The sequence below is a fragment of the Triturus cristatus genome, chromosome 7 (assembly GCF_964204655.1).
Source record: "Triturus cristatus chromosome 7, aTriCri1.1, whole genome shotgun sequence".
Taxonomy (NCBI): domain Eukaryota; kingdom Metazoa; phylum Chordata; class Amphibia; order Caudata; family Salamandridae; genus Triturus; species Triturus cristatus.
Genome location: NC_140590.1, coordinates 1,279,711,868 through 1,279,728,931, shown reverse-complemented (window position 1 = coordinate 1,279,728,931; position 17,064 = coordinate 1,279,711,868). Strand labels below are relative to the sequence as shown.

The window sequence follows — 17,064 nt, the reverse complement described above, 5'->3', positions numbered from 1 at the left end:
GCGGGTGATAACCGTGAGGAGGGTTCCTTGGTTCTGCGAGAGGGGATGCTGGGGGTCGGTGCTCTTATAAGCGTGGGGGTAAGGGGACACCGGTGCTGTTATAAGTGTGTGTGGGGGGGGACACCTTGGCTGTTCCTTGGTTCTGCGAGGGGCGGGTTGTTATAGCTGTGGGGGCACCTCAGCTGGTCCTTTCTTGGTTCTGCCCGGGGAGGGGGTGGGGCACCTCGGCTGTTTTTTGGCTCTGCGGGGTGGGAAGCTGCCGACGAGGCAGTGTTGGTGATACGTGTGTGTGTGGGTCCCGCTACGGGTTGTCGGTTCTACGGGGGGGCAGCAGGCTCGAGGCTGGGGTGTGGAATGGACGAAGGAGCCCTTTGGGTGTACAACAGGTGCCCGTTCCTGAGCAGGGGGTGGGGCTGGGTGAGAACGTAGGGTGGAGATCAGTGTGGCGGCGCTCTCAGTGCCGAGGGCTGCCGGAAGGGGGCGCTTTCGGTGGGGGTGATCTCTTGAACTGCAACAGGTGTTCTTTCTGTGAGAGATACGATTGTATATAAAGGGGGCTTGAAATCACGGCGGAGGGGCAGCTTAATGCTCGATGCAGAAAATGTGCTTTATGCGGGACTCGCGAAGAGGAGGCGCTCGCGGCCGGGGGGGGGGGGTAGGATGAAGGAAATGGCAGCTGCAGCAGAGGCGCCTTCGGGGGAGGTGGGGCTGGAGACTAGCCAAGGGACAGAGGTGGTGTGATTGTGAATGGATGCCACCTGCGGGAGTCGCGTCTCCTGCTGCTCAGGTGCAGTGAGGTAGGGGGTGCACGGGGATGGCTTATAAAGGGCCGCTGCGAGCACGAGTTGTTTTCAGAATAGTGCTGCGTGAGTTTAAAAGTGAAAAGATGCGATGACTACGTGTTGGGGCGGCTATGGGTGGACTTGGGGCGGATGGGTGACTTCTGCGGAGAGGGCTCGAGGCAAGTGCTTCGGGTCAATGCGTCCCTTCCCGTTGCTTGTTATGTGTTTCCAACTCCTTGTGCGAGGGGCAGTCCTTTTCCGGCCCGTGTGAATAATCACTCCCCTTTTTACTGATGCCCGTGCAAGGCGTAGTCCCCTCTGCTGGTTGTCATGCAAGATGTAGGCTCTCTTCCCCAGTCCTTGTGAAGATGTACCCTCTTTCGTGATCCTCGTGAAAGAGGCAGCCTCTCTTTATCGTGTGACCCGCACAAGCGCTAATAATCTCTTTTTCCTGTTACGCATGAAAAACGTAGACCCTCTTTTCTGGTCTTCTCTTAATGGTCCCTGTGTGAGATGCGGAAATTTTTCTTATTCTTGGTGCAAAACACAGACTATCTTCCTGAGTCCTGCGCGAGATTTAAGACCTCTGGTTTGGTCTTCGTGCAAAACTTGGAGCCTATTACCAGTATGTTGTGTAAGATGTACCGCCTCGCGGCCCCCCGCAAAGCGTGCTAACGCTTTCTCATTCAGGCGTGATAGGTAACCCCTCCTTAAGGTCCGTGGGCAAGAACAGACTCCTTTTCAGGTCCTTGTGCAATATCTACCCCTTCTTTTGTAGGCTTCATGCAAAACGTAGCAATTCTTTAATGTGAAAGATGTAGCGCCTCTTCCAGACACTCGTGCAAGACGTAGCCCTTCTTTACTGGTTCCCGGGCACGTTCTAGCACCTAGTTTTCTCGCTGACATGTCACCTGGTAATCAAATGTCTGCCGCCATACTGCCTGCTCTCGAGGAGGCCTGGGTGTAATATTTTCAAGCTGGCTTCCTCAGCCACAGCAAGCTGTTTTCTAAGGACAGGTTCCACTTTTCAAATCAGACGCCGGGACACCACCGCCAAAGCAGAAATGCCTCGGAGAAACGCAGTGGCATTTTCGGATTCGGGGGCGTGTTTTTCTTTTCTCCCCTCTTGCCATTGGCTGGAGGAGATAATTAGAAAAGTTGAAAAAAACACGCCCCCGAATCCGAAAAGGACGGGGCCTGTTCGGAGTGACGGAGCTCTTCTTCAATGGCTGGCCAGCATTTAAGAGGCCAGCCAATGGAGAAGAGGGGAGAAGAGGGGCGGGTTCAAGCCCCTCTTCTCCAAAACATTAAATCTCCGACTTCCGGTTCTGCCTTCGGCAGACCGGACGGTCCTCGACCTAAAAAGGATTCTTTCTCGGGACCTCTCAGGAACTTTGGATTTCACCTACGACATTTTTAATATGTAATTTTCCATCTCCATAAAGTGTATATCCGAGAGACCATTTACCGCCAAGGATGCTCGTAATTAAAACAAATAAACGCAAATGAAATATTGAGCACCCACTTGCACATGCTGCAGTATGAAATTAAAATTAGATACAGTTTGCTAAAGGGTGTTAAAGTGGTGCAGCGATTACCCTCTTATTGAGCGCGCTTTGTAAAATGTACAAGAAACGTAAGTGTGCCGAATTGGATTATTCACGATGGAAAAAGGCATGGCAGGCACTTAAACATGGAGTTTAGCAGATTTACATGAGCTAATTCGTGGATTAAACTGCATGAGTGCTGCCAGGGGCTTTTTGCACAGCGGCTGGGCTCCAGAATATGATAATACATTTGTATTCTCTTGATCTGGGCCGGAATGGCACACAGGCGCTGGGTGGACTGCCATGACCCATCCATAAAAGCCACCATGGACACATTCTCCTCATGCCCTCATGCACTTAGCTGATTTGAAAATTTTTTGCAGGGACTAATTATGGTTTCAAGACAAGTTCTTTATTTCGATTTGATGGCAGGAAGCTACAGCATCCTGTAGATTCACTCAGGTGTCATCTTCCGTCATCTGTCTAAGTTTTGATACCTTTGCTCCTGATATTTGGTTGGGTCATTCGGTCTGTCCGTTCGTTTTAAACTCAAATGCTATGAGATATGAATCTAGGATAACTTGGGGGTTGGTAAAGATCTGTTACTATAAGGTAGGCTGAGGAAAGCAGCTTTTTTATGGGCCAGGGGACGCCATGAAAACGCCAGTTTGAGCAGGAAGTGCTCAGCATTAAAGCGCTAATTACGCTTTTGAAGTATAACACTTTCAACGTGAGATGAAGAGGTGTACAGGGGACTCAATGCTAAAATAAAAAAAATACAAATTACAAAGGCTGGGCAGTGAAAATGCAGATGCAGGCTGCGGGGCAGCCAGGTATGCTTTGAATGATGCGATTTGGTAGGACATGTTTCTTCACTTACCTTGCCCTCTGGCTGGCACATGGCATCAGGTATTTGAATAAAAACTCTATTTTCTGTGCAAATTGAAAAATATGCAAATTTATCCCAATGTTACGCATGTTTAGGAAACTGTCATACGTGTACACAATAACTAAAGGAGGCGTTTATATAGGAACTTTCGGCAAGTACTTCATTTTCCATAGAAATTCCCCTTATACGGTATGTACTTACAAAGTAGACATAGTCCATAGGTACAGAGATGTGCACACACAATTACAGCAATGTTATTTCCTTCCATCACAAATGGGAATAAAGTACTACATTATAGACACTGACCCCAGTCTTCCAACGCACTGAAGCACTCGGATGCCGATAAACCACTCATCCAAAACTTTTACGCCCGCCCACTTTCAAATGTTGCCAGCCGCCACTGCCCCCTCCCCCCCCCCCCCCGTCCTCCCACCCTCTGCCCCTGCCCCCTTACCTCCGATCCATGCTGGCTGCCACTAAATGTACCCAAATTCAAACAGAGCCTTTATTTGACCTGCTGATTTTGACTTTTCACACCACAAGTAAGGGAATGGTTACAAACAGGCGACTGACGATTTCGGCTCTACCTCTGTGCTATTTGCAGAATATGCAGGAGGATACATCATACTTTTGTAATTAATTAAAGTGCGTGTAGAAGATTACACTTCTCGTGGGCACCAATTTCAAACCTGTAGCTCAAATTATATGTATTTGATGCAACAGTGACATCTAGTGTCCAATGGTATAAACTACAGCTAGAATAGGAGTTTCTGAATTTCTTTACCACATTGTGAAATTGATAATAAATATACTCCGCCGGCTCGCGGATTGCCATGGAATTTTGCTGAGTTTTTCAGTAACTCAACAGAATTCCGCTTAGTGAAACTCTGAGCGCTCCACCTAGGCCTATTTTTGAGGTACAGGTGACTAGCTGTACAACATGGCTATTTTCTACTCATGGCATCTAATTCAGAGCTCCTCATGGTGTAGTACTTGCCCTGAATCACCACCTTTCTTTTATGGTGAACGTCGCCAGGCCTGGCCTGTAGGTGGTGACCCCCACGTTCATAGCCCTTGGAGTATTCCTCCGGCATTATCTAGGCCACGATCAGGAAGCAGTCTCAACTATGTAGTTGTAGCCCACCCGTAGGAAGCACTGGTTTGGCCCTGCACTGATCTCTCAGAGGGTGATTGACCCTCTACATTTATTTATTTTCTTATATATTGCTCCTTTCCACGTGCACTAGACACCACACAACGTTCACTTTGTCCTGAAGAAGCACCGCGGATCCTACGGGACCTTAGAGGCACGAAACATGTCGACCGCTTGAGTTACCCAGGCACATTACGCCTTGTTGGGTAACACTTAACCTACGGGTTTTTTACTTTGGCAAGGGTACCACCTTATTAAAACATATTCTCCTGGTAACCCTTAGTCAATTTTAAATCACTGCACGCACTTTTTCAACACTTACTTAGGACTCCCCCTGCACACCTGCATGCACCATACGGCAGTTCGCAGAAGATCTCCTACAAAGTGACCCATAGGGCATTGCAGCGCCGGCCCGACGAGGAGCACCTGCCCGATGATGAAGCATGACATCCTTCGGGTGTGTGAGGGCAACAAGGAACAAGACTTGTTCTTCCCTGTCACCAGTGAGGCCTAGGGTCCTCGCTTCTCTTTCTTCACCTTCTTTCAGGGGAGCGAGTGACACTCTGCACACCTCCCCGGGAACAGTGTCCCCTTGTTTTTAGGTCTCGTTGGAGCCAGCGCATGCGTTGCTCTGCGAGACATTTAATTAGTGCGTTTTCAAAGTGCTACCAGAGGCTTTTCCTGACCTCAAGCTTGCGTGTACGTGCGCGGCCGCCATCTGTCTTTCCTCCCTCATGGGTCGCTCTGCCCCTCCCCCACCACAGAGCGCGTCCCTGCGATAACTTTCGCTATCACGGCCGCGTGGCTAATGCTTGTTTCCCCTTCTTCTTTGCATTTTTCCTGATCCCTTCATTCTTAAATTCTCATGCATTCTTTTTTGTTTTCTTTACTACTCATGTTTCTTCCTTTAAGTTTTCTTTTTACTATATGTTTCACACTCTGTGAAACATATAGTATTCCTAGTGCGCCGAATGCGCCATCGCCCGAGCTGGCGCTGTGCTGCCGGACAGAAGCTTCAGCGCTAGTGAGGGAAGCGGGGCCTGCTGGACTCCCACCAGTACCAGCTGCAAAAGCACGTTACACTAACAGCTTCATCGCATCAATGTATGTATCACTGCTTGCATGTATAAAGCTGTGCATATACTTAGCTCCGTAGAGTCAAGTTCAACAAACCCCCGGTAGCGTAGAAATGGGGCACTGCTGCAGGCAAGCACCTTTGACCCGAATGCCACATGTCCCTTTGTCTATCAATGTGCCTAGTGAGTGGGGGCCTAGATGAAAGGGGTGGGAATCGAAGAGGCACAAACATTAAAATTAGATGTTGCAAAACTCACCTCCTTTTGGGGATCTGTTCAGTCCACCCCTGAAGGTGCCGCCTGGTCATTTTGCACATGTACATGTACATATCCACACACAGCTCGCAGTGTCATGCGCATTCATTGGGTCGTCTGAAGAGAGCCCAGTGTTAGTGCCCAACATGTCACTGGTCTCCGGTTTTAAATTCCAGACCTGAAGCAACAGGCAGGATGTATCTTTAGCAAAGGCAGGCATTATACCTACAAGGGAAATGCCCACTTAAATACTCTTTTCGAATTTTGGAACAAGCTGATGCCACATGTGACTAAACTCGGCCGCTATTGAGCGTGATCTTTTTTACGGGACTTACATGATCTTGTCTCTTTTTTTTAAATTTAGGTAAGAGACAATCCAAGACAGCTCTCATCTGCATTTAGAACGGCTGTATTGAGGGATTTATCACAGATAATCAAGGGTTGCATCAAGGACTGGAGTCAGATGGATTCAGGCCGCACAACATCAGTCATGTAAAGGGTTCCTTGTTAGGCTGCTTAAGAGACGCCCCTCGGAGACCCCTTTCGCTTTCATCTCACTTCAATCACTGCCTGGAGGTGTTGGTAAAACCGCACAAAGGATGCCACAGTGTCCATTGCAGTCTTTAAGTGGGGTGAAATAGGTGGGTGGGGTCCTCTAAAAGGGGCGTGGCCAAAGCAAAGTAACAAAGACTCCTTTCCAAAGGGGTGGCTATGTACCCAAGGCTGTGGCTTAAAACCTGTAAACTAGAATCTGTGATTTAAACAGCATGGCATCTTGCACAGTATGTGGATGTTTCTCTCACACAACAAACAAGCATTGGCATAGCCAATAGGTCTCGCCTTTGAGACCTTATAAGTCTTTAGCCATGCAACAGTTGGTGTTGTTGCACCAAGGATATTGTGCTGCATAACTAAACACTTATAAGGTCCCAAAGGCGAGACCTATTGGCTATGCCAATGCTTGTTTGACTTCACATTGTGCTGGGCTTCAGAACAGAAATGAAAACCTGTTTTATAATATATGCTTTTAGGAGGCATGATTTCTGTTTCCTTTCTAGTAGCTTTTTTGCAGGAAATTGCCCATCAGCCACATATTCTATGTGTTCAGGAAATTGGAGGGCTGCTTGACTTCACTGCACGCCATAACACCATTGTTTGCAAAGTTATTTCAAGCTAACTTACTTTTCCCCCAGTTCGTTAGGCCTGGTGACTTCCTTTATGGATGTAGCTCAGTCATCACATATGAGAACTGATCAAAGTGGGATGCTATTTTGTCTTGATTTGGGACAGAGCACATTCATAGCAGATTAATTAACAGGCAGTAAAATTGCCACCAGGGTGGCACTCACTTATTCAGTTGCAGGAGGAATGGAAAATGTATTAGGAATCAAGGCCGTACATGCAGATCACAGATGCTAAAATCAGATGCTCCAACCCACTAAACTCAATAATCTGAGACCTGCGCATGTGTGGCCTCACACAAGCAGGTGTTGCACTGTCCTGATGAGCAGACTTAGGACCTACCTTCGTTCAACAGTCAGGCAGCCCTGCCTTTCTAAGGATGGAATTAAACATATTTCATGAGCTCATTGTTATTTCACAGAAGGAATTTTGGGATTAATGCCAAAAAGGCAGTTGCCTTGAAACGCCGTTGCGAAAACCTTTCCCACAGTGCTTTGTAACGAAACCTGCACAACCTGCTTTTTAGCTGTCAAATCAATAATTCACCTTTTAAAAGATCTCTGTCAGTAGCCTATAAACTTTATTAAATCCACTATCCATTGGTGTAACGAAACTTGAAGGGCCCCGCTGCAAAGTCCACGGAGAGGGCCCCCATGCTCCGGACCCAGTCAGGAGCTCCCAGGTCCGCCCCTGCACAGTGACAGGGTGGGGCAGGGGGTTTGACCAACATGTTTAAAATGCCCAAGTTATTGTTGCTTTTTACTTCCATTGGGTGCCGCTCGTAGGCTTGGGACTGCTTGCTGACAACTGTGGGCTCTTCACGAGAACGCCGCGCTGCCCTGGGGGCGATACATACCGGACCATCATCATCAGAACGCGGGACTGCGAGGACCAGGCTGCTTGGCGGTGAGCGCAGCTGCATCCTCTTCCCGGCTCCTCCCCCAGAAGGTTCTTGACGCCTCGCGGCCCCCGCTTCACGGGTGCCGCTCGTAGGCTTGGGACTGCTTGCTGACAACTGTGGGCTCTTCACGAGAACGCCGCGCTGCCCTGGGGGCGATACCTACCGGACCATCACCATCAGAACGCGGGACTGCGAGGACCAGGCTGCTTGGCGGTGAGCGCAGCTGCATCCTCTTCCCGGCTCCTCCCCCAGAAGGTTCTTGACGCCTCGCGGCCCCCGCTTCACGGGTGCCGCTCGTAGGCTTGGGACTGCTTGCTGACAACTGTGGGCTCTTCACGAGAACGTCGCGCTGCCCTGGGGGCGATACCTACCGGACCATCACCATCAGAACGCGGGACTGCGAGGACCAGGCTGCTTGGCGGTGAGCGCAGCTGCATCCTCTTCCCGGCTCCTCCTTCCACGCCCCTTTGTCTTTATTTAGTAATTTTGCTACCGCGCGCCAGCGGGACGCGCGCGGGACTAAGCTCGGGGCGAAGACCGGGCTAAGAGCGGGCCGTTTGAGGCCGTTCGAGACTGGAGACACTGGGCTGGGCCACCCCCCCTATATCTTAGTAAGTGTATTTGACTGTGATCATCTTATCGATAGAGGTGGGAGAAATGTCTAGGAATAAAAGTGCCGCTGCTGGTACATCTATGGCAGGGACCCTGGATAATTTCATTGTTAGAGCTGCAAACATATTAGAACGAGAGATAGACCTTACCGAGCGTCGCTTATCGCTTGAACCCTTTACAACTAAACGCTCATCCCTAGGGAAAATCGCTTTATCTGCTACACCTGGGGTAACCACTACTAAATCTATATCAACTGAATGTTTGACTAGTGAGACTGAAAGCATAGACCTCAGCACGGACCTAACTATTGAAAGTAATAAGCGCAGAGACATTAGAAGGTCTACTACATCTGTAACTACCACGGCAGATGCTGCCAACAATTTAACTGAAGGTGTTTCTACTCGTGCACAATTACACGCAATAACTGAGGCTACCTCCCTTTCCTCTTCCTCTCCTTTAATTTTAGGAGCAAAACCAAAACTCAAGGCTGCTCCGCAAGCAAAAAAGGGGAGACAACCAAGAGTGTCAAAAAATAAAAATAAAACAAATGCGTCTAATATTACTCTGGGCGCTGCTGATTATCCCCTGAACGAAGTCACCTCAGACTTGACTAGGCAACTAGATGTTGGGTTTCACTCCAAAATAATAGAAGTGTTTGAAAATTCAACCCGTCTGATCCTGGATAGACTTTCCAAGATAGAGGAGCGACTACAGAAACTAGAAAAGACTGCCTCTACTAACCTAGAACACAATCAATTTCTGAGGACAGACTTACTTAGGGAGCTCCACGAACACTCTCTTCTTGCCAAACCTGTTAGCAACCCAAAAGAGAAAACTCCTCCCCCTATGGTTTTGCCGTTAACGGACAGGCACTTGGGATTATCAGGGGATAAATGTGCAAACACAGCCTGCATTGAAAAAACCACAACTAGTAGTGGCCTTCAAAATTCTTATGCAGGAGTAAAGCCCCAGCAGAATCTTCTGGAAGTTAATAAAAAAACCAATAATCTTATTACACAAGATAGAAATGCGGTAGAAAATGGAACTGCTTCTGCCCAAGATGTTGTTCCCAAATTACCTACTTTAGATCTTCCCCCAGAATCCTTACCCTACGTCATCATATTGGCGGGAGTACCTGGCCTGCAGGGAAAAACCAATGAGTCCTATCTCGAATTGAGGAACAAAACTATCCATTGGCTTAATATCAACCGACCCCTCCCTCCTCACATTCATACTAAAATCTTATTTGTACGGAGAGTTAGCTGGGTGGGTAGAAGGAGTAAAGATATACCGGGAGATTGTATAATTGTTAATTTTAAGGACACCCAGGCTGTAAAATACATCCAGCATGTACAATCTTCTGTCCTTAACACAAACCTCATTCCACTACCTCTCGATTACTTTTATCCTTATCAATCAACCAACAAGAGGTGGGAACAAGTAGGGAGGGCAAAAATACATACTAACCAGGAAAGAGGCATGTTGCCTATACCTAGTCAAGGCTGGTTGGAGACCATTCCACTGTCAAACAGGTACAGCTGTCTGGATATGGTCGACTGACTACCCCTAAATCATAATGTCGTCGAATTTGCGGGGGAAGTCGCAGTCGGTGATAAGCCAACTTCACCGACTGACCCACGGCCCGTACAATTGTCAACTTTCTCAGAGAACAACTTAGAAACTATCCCCATTAATACTGAGGACGATGAGTTAACTGATCATCTCACACTGACGAGCAGCGGATCTTCTGAAACTGTTGCTCCTGGTGCAACTCCTATTGTGTTCTCATCCTCAGAGGGCGACATAGGCCATTCTATCACATTTTTATCCTGGAACGTTGCAGGGCTGTCTTCCAGGCTAGGCGACCTAAATTGTGCTTCCTTTGTAAAACGGTTTTCGATTGTCTGTCTCCAGGAATGTTGGACGGTCGAGCCCATTCATATGAATGGTTATCGTACCTACCATACGCCAGCTGTACACACCCTGAGAGGGAGAAATAAAGGAGGCCTTTGTATTTACGTTTCAAACTGTTTAAAGGAAACTAAGATTTCTTTTTTCTCTAATGCCATCTTCTACCAGATTTTGCATATAACGCTGGGGGGCAATCAACACATTAACCTGATAAATTTCTATAACAACATAACGAAAGATGTATGGGCCTCGACCTTTAAAGAATTACTTGAGACCCTCAAAAATATAGACGAAAAAGAACGTACTGATAGTTGTGTGATTTGGATGGGCGATTTTAACTACTTCCTATGCCCATTGAGCGACCAAAACCTATGTGGACTGGGAGAGATGGACGGTGTTCCTGTGACACACTTTTCACATACATCTCTGGGAAAACACCTTAATGATATACTTTTCTCCCTGGACCTGGGCTTTGTGAATGAACTATGCTCCCCACCAGTCTCTTTTAACCCCACATTCATTGGACGGGGATGCAAATCAATAATTGACTTCATGTTAATATCCAAACGTTATTCTCATTATATTCTCGCGTTCGAAACATGCGAGGTAGCAATGAGTGACCACTTACCGCTTAGTATGTCCCTTACTACAATGCTGGGTAAAAACAACACTGTTACCATGACTCAGACCCTTTATGACTTTAAATTAGAACTTGCAAAGAAGAACGGTTATACCCTAAAATGGGACAAAGTGGAACCAGTGGCCTTCCTAGGAAATTTAATTCGTTCCAAGGAAGAGGAATTTAATATCTGTCTCACAGAGCACGTTGAGCCTCTCAAAGTCAATGATGCATTCCTTAGTATCTCAGAGGAAATTAAAAAGCTACTCACGAGACCACTGAATTCTGGGGCAAACAAAATCAAGAGATGGTTTGATAGAGAGTGTAGTAAGACCCACGCTCATTTAATGGAACAACTAAAAAGGGAGCCTAGGGTAATGGCTGATGTGAGATCAGCCAGATCTGCCTATCAACAGGCAGTTAAAAAAAGGAAAAAACAAATTAAACAGGAAGCCTGGAGTACTCTTCGGGAAACCTGTATTTCCAAAAACAATACCGCATTTTGGAAAGCGGTGAATGCTCCGTTTTTTTCCAATGATTTAACAGACTCTATCGTAACAGCTATCTCGGAAGAAGGTTGGTTGTCTTTCTTTCGTGAACTTTACACAAAGGACTCTCAGGTCGATATAGAAGGGGATTTTAACTCAGGCAACAAGGATGTAGTACCCTATCCAATAAATATCGATTTTACTATGGAGGAAGTTATGACAGCTATCAACAAGAGCCCAGCGGGAAAGGCCCCGGGTCCGGATGGTATTCCCGTAGATGTTTTTAAGGTTAACAGTAAGTTATGGGCCCCACTGTTAACTAACGTTCTCAACAGTTTTACTAAAACGGGCTTCCCAAAGACCTGGCAGGAAGCCATTGTGGTACCCATTTTCAAGAAAGGAGATCGCAGTTCACCGAAATGCTACAGACCGATCTCCTTACTTGATTCACTCATGAAGATCGCGGGGAGAGTTATACTTAACAAATTACAAGTATGGGTGAACGACACAGGTACTCTCTCCCAATTTCAATATGGTTTTAGGGAAGGCCTAGGAACAATAGAGCAAGGTCTGAATCTAGCACTCCTAGTAGCCAAATATGTCGAGGCAAAAAAAGAGAACTTATTTCTAACATTTGTGGACTTAAGCTCGGCTTTTGACTGCATCAACCACAATAAACTTTGGCTAACTATGCAGGATATGGGAGTGGACCCAAACCTCCTAATATTCATTAGAGAACTATATCGGGAGGCGGGTGCAAGGGTACGCTATGGGGAAAAGGGGGACTGCACTTCCAAATTTTCCATAGAAAAGGGTGTGAGACAAGGCTGTATTTTAGCACCTTTTTTATTTAACTTATATATTAACTCGGTCGCGTCTCACCTCCTGGAAAATAAGCAGGATTATCCCAAAATTGGTAACTCCTTTATCCCCATTCTTTTATATGCAGACGATGCTGTAATCATGGCCCGGACCCAAATCGGTCTCCAGAGATCGATTACTAGCTTTTCCGAATACATGGGCAGTAGAGGCCTAAAGATTAATATAAGCAAAACATTTAACATGTGCTGTACAAAAAAGAAGAATCTTAGCTGTAATTCATTTTTATCTAACACGAAAATCACGACTGTCAATACTTTTTCGTATTTAGGTATTACTTTTGACAAAAAGGGAACTTGGACAGCGGCAGGTGAATCCCGAAAGCTAGCATTCTCGCGAGCAATTGGGGCGGTCAAACATTTTTCAAACAAGGTTGGAGGCCGCCCGGTACCAGTCTTGCTTGATATCTATAGGGCTAAGTGTGTATCAATTGCACTATATGGCGCAGGAATCTGGGGGATTGTGAACACTCCAAGTATTCAAATTCAGATCTGTCAGAATGCTTTTCTGCGGTATCTATTGGCTTTGCCGGGGTCAACCTCTTCTTATGCCTGTCATCAAGAGTTGGGCGTGCCCTTTATTGCTGATCTCATCAAACTGGAGCCCATCTTGCTGTGGCATAAAGTTTGGTCTGGAACTGAGACAGACCTGAACAGGGACATAATTAAGGATTGCCTAGGCCTAGATGGAGCACTGAAAATTCCCTGGTTTAATTATGTAAGGAACTTCTTTACTGAGTTAGGCCATCAGGAGTTCTTTGACTCTCCAGCTAGCATGACGAATTTTTCTAGAAAGAAGCTTAAGCAAATTTGTCTGCATTTCCTTTCAGAGGAACGCTGGATGTCAGAGAAATGTAAGAGCTCTGTTATGGCCAATCAGCTACTTATTACTAACCCGGGTATCCAACCATATTTGAAACTAGTCCCCAGCTGCTATACTCGTATGCTGTTATCTCGTTTTAGGGCTGACATCTTTTTTAGAATGGTCACCTTTCCTGAGAAGAATTGCTGGCTTAAGGAACTTACTCCCTGTCCCTGTGATCAGATTTCTGTCCAATCTTCCCTCCACTGTATTCTTTTTTGTAAATTTTATTCAGAACCTAGAAAAAGCATTCTTCGACCCGTTTTAAAAAAGCTAGGGTTGAGACAATGTAGAGCGGCGTTGGTCAGATTACAAATGTTAGACGATGAATTTCTTATCTTTTCGGTCTCTATGTTCCTAAAAACCGTTATTAGATTCAGGATCTCCATGAATTAGATCATTTTTAATATGCTGTTATTTTTAACCTTCAAAGCTTGTCTCATTGAATGAAACGTGATACATGTTTGCTTTTATGGTTTTGTATCTTAAAAATCGAATAAAGCTGTTTCTGAATCTACTTCCATTGGGTCTAAGGATAGATAGCTCAACCCCATTGTTTGAAGTGCTAGCATCGCCGCCATTGGTTGACCTCTTAGGCCCCGCCCCCCACCTCTCCTAGTTCAGGTCTAGTTGCGCCCCAGGTGGGGAGAAATGTAAAGACGCCCTTAATAGCTCAGTGCAGCCCAGTGCCAACAGGGGCTAGTGGCAAAATTGTTAACCTAACACGTTACGGTTTTCCCTAGCCACTCCCATCTTTCATAGGCCTGGACCTCTCCAGAGTTATCCCCATGTCCCTATTGGCCGGTTTCGCAGCCTCCCCGTCGCTATTGGCCGGTTCGCCGGCATCCCTCAACGAATTAAAGACCACAAAGCAGGGAAGGGAGTACAATTGCAAGTATAGTAAGGATATCTTAAACCACAGTACTAGAAAGGAAAATTGCCTCTTGCCGACAATAGCCTAGTATAAACCCGCCATAAAAAGTGACCAGAGGGCCCCTAACACCCATGAGCCCCCGTACCACTGCACCTGGGTAGAGTGCCACTCACCTGCCACCTTTAGTTAGAATCATCTCAGTGCCCACGGCGCGGAACTTCTCCCACTGTGCCTTGTTCTCCAGCGTCGCAGTGACCTGAGTCTGGGCCTTGGAGACAGGCCGCAGGGGGCGCAGAGAAGCCGAGGCGGGAGGCGGGTAGAAGTTCTGGGCCAGTGTGGGGTACGGCACGGGGCAGCCAAGACACTCCTGAGCCGAGAGCTGCCTGCGCAGGGAAGCGCCTGCAAGAGAGGGCAGAGTGTGAGCGCCACAGGGAGGGGACGCGGGAGAGAGAGCGCGAGCACAAGAGATGATAAAGAGAGGGGGTGAGAATTTCAATGGGAGATAAGGTTAGACATGTAGAGAGAAGTAGGGGAGGGAAGAAAGAGAGAGGGGCTGCATGAGAAATAGGGGGTACACACAATGAGAAAGGGAAGCTAAGAAAGACATGAACGAATGGGGAGAGAAATGGGAATACAGGTACAAGCAGAGAGAGAGAGAAAGACAGACAGAGAAAGGACATGGCGAGGAGACAGACAGGGTGAGACACATAGTTAGGGCCCGGCGCCGAGAATGAGACAGAAGGGCAGAGGGAGAAGGAGAGACAGCAGACAGGAAGAGGAAAGGAGAGAAGGGGCGGGGCGAGCAGACAGTCGGGGTGAGACATAGTTCGAGCTGGCAGCGAGAAATAAAGAGATAGAAAGGGAGGGGGAGAGACAAGAAAGACAGAAAGGAAGAGAGAAGCAGGAAAAGGGCGTGAGAAGAAACAACAGCCAGACATGCCGGAGAGCGCACCCCACACCCAATTTACCTGCCGTCTGGGAGATCTCAAGGCTCACCTGTACCCCCAGAAAACCGGAAACTACTCGCTGACTGTTGGTTACCCAGCAGGGCCTTAACCAATCAGAACACATAATATAACAATGTATACCATGGAACATTCCTTAAATGAAGTGACGTTACATGACACGTAAATTCTAACATCACATAAACTATACAAATAACGAAGGGAAAGCGTATGCTTACTAATATGGGTGTCTCTTTTGGGCCACATTTGGCATTTATGTGTTTTTTAATGTAAGGTATAGTCTGCATATATTGCTTTTTATATCAGCAAAATGATTGAAACGAAACAAAAGGACATTCTCTAAGCCAAAACACATACCAAAGCAGCACAATTAAAAGCCATGAAATACAAAAAACAGAAACCTACCACATAAAAACACGTATGACGTAACATATAATCCAGCATCACTAATATAATCCATGAAAGCGTTTCCTGATATTGGCTTTATGCCGATCTAATTTGATGTTACTATCACCCGGTTTCATGGTACGCACAGTAACGACCTCATAAGGATGAAAGGCTGGGTTGGGCCTACTTGGGTTTACGTTGCTAAACTTCGGGTTACATCCAGACCTCTCCAACAGACCGTTAATCCCCATACCAATTCTACAGGTGACACCCGCATATCTGCAGTAGGCACAGCATCCTTCTGAGCGGAGTCGCGGGGACTGGACCGTGTGCGCTGAGAGTTTTAATGCGATTGGAACCTATGCTTCGCCCTATGGAAATGATCTCACTAAACTATTTTACTACATCTTGTGACCAGTAAATCACAAATACCCGTATGCAGGCCGCAGGCACATTAGCACACTGAGCTACCTACTGAACCTACATTTTACGTTCACAGTGGCTTTCTGGGTAACGTATTAGTGCTATACAACAGCACATATATCTTAACATCTTGAACATAATATAACAGCTTAGTTTAGACACGTCAGACACAAGAACAGACTTACGGACAGATATACGCATTAACAGGAAGAAAACCGACAAGCAGACACACAAAGTGTAAACATACCCGCCACAACTCAGACTTACGGCAGATATGCAGGCCAGGGAGAAATAATGTCAACATATAGTCAGACAGAAACAAACAGACACACATTGTGTTAAAAACAGACAGAAACAAACAAGCACATATTTTGTTAAAAGTCAATCAGAAACAAACTGGCGCACATTTTGTTAAAAGACAGACAGACACACATTTTGTTAAAATATTTCGCCTTTTTATTTGCATACAAAATGCAAGTGTCCCGGGAGAGGTTGCTTTAGCCATCAAACCACCATAAATACCAACCCCCCCCCCCCCCCCACAGCTCTTACCTGTCTGCGGTGCACACACCATATGCCTATACTGTGGGGGCCCGGGGTACCCAAAAAACGGACTGACGTACATGATGCCGGGCAGCGGTGTCAGCAGTCACGAGGGGCAGGGGAAGCGGGGTGCTTTATAGAAGAGGGTCTCGCGAAGGGGCGGGGGAGGGTGGGTGCGGAGAGCCCTCCGACGCCCGCCTCGCCCCACGTACCGAGACGCACCAAGTGTCCGACAGCTGCCACAGCAAAGCCGGGCCCGCACGAAAAGCAGTGAGAAATACAGCAGATCTGAGGGGGCCTAAGGCACCCTGGCCCGCGGCCGAGGGGGCGCTCTGCAGAGGTGTTAATTGGGTAATGATGGGGCCTAAATCAAACATAAACAGCACTACGCAGCGAGGGTAGAGGATTCCGCCATAAACTACACACTCCCCAGGGGCTGACAAGGGGAATGTGGCACCTGAGCAACCGGGCGACTAGGGGGTTCACTCAAAAACAGGCATGCCAGGGCGGTCACTGTTGGCTCTGTGCCGTGAGCCCTGGGTTTAAGAGGGCACAACCCACTCTGAAAGTGGCAACTCACTCTACGACTCTCCCAGGCGAACTTTGGGCCCATGTAATTATTACGTATTTGTGATTCACAAAGCATCCCATGAGTACTTCTGAAAAACGATGACAGGTGTACACGTTCATGCTTACTCCAATCTGCAAAACTAGTAC

At 47.1% G+C, this 17,064-nt stretch overlaps 1 protein-coding gene across 2 annotated transcripts in view; it reads right to left on the bottom strand.

The window, feature by feature from the left end:
* The window catches only part of LOC146811836 (uncharacterized), a 46,603-nt gene extending 30,160 nt beyond the window's left edge, over positions 1–16,443 (bottom strand). For both annotated transcript variants that reach the window (XM_085618826.1, XM_085618827.1), the window contains exons 1-2: positions 16,357–16,443; positions 14,203–14,428 (exon numbers count right to left, since the gene is read on the bottom strand). In XM_085618826.1, coding sequence (XP_085474952.1) covers positions 14,203–14,428; positions 16,357–16,429 — 299 coding nt within the window. In that variant the 5' untranslated portion in view covers positions 16,430–16,443. The remainder of the gene's footprint in view (positions 1–14,202; positions 14,429–16,356) is intronic.
* Between the last annotated feature and the right edge of the window lie 621 nt (positions 16,444–17,064).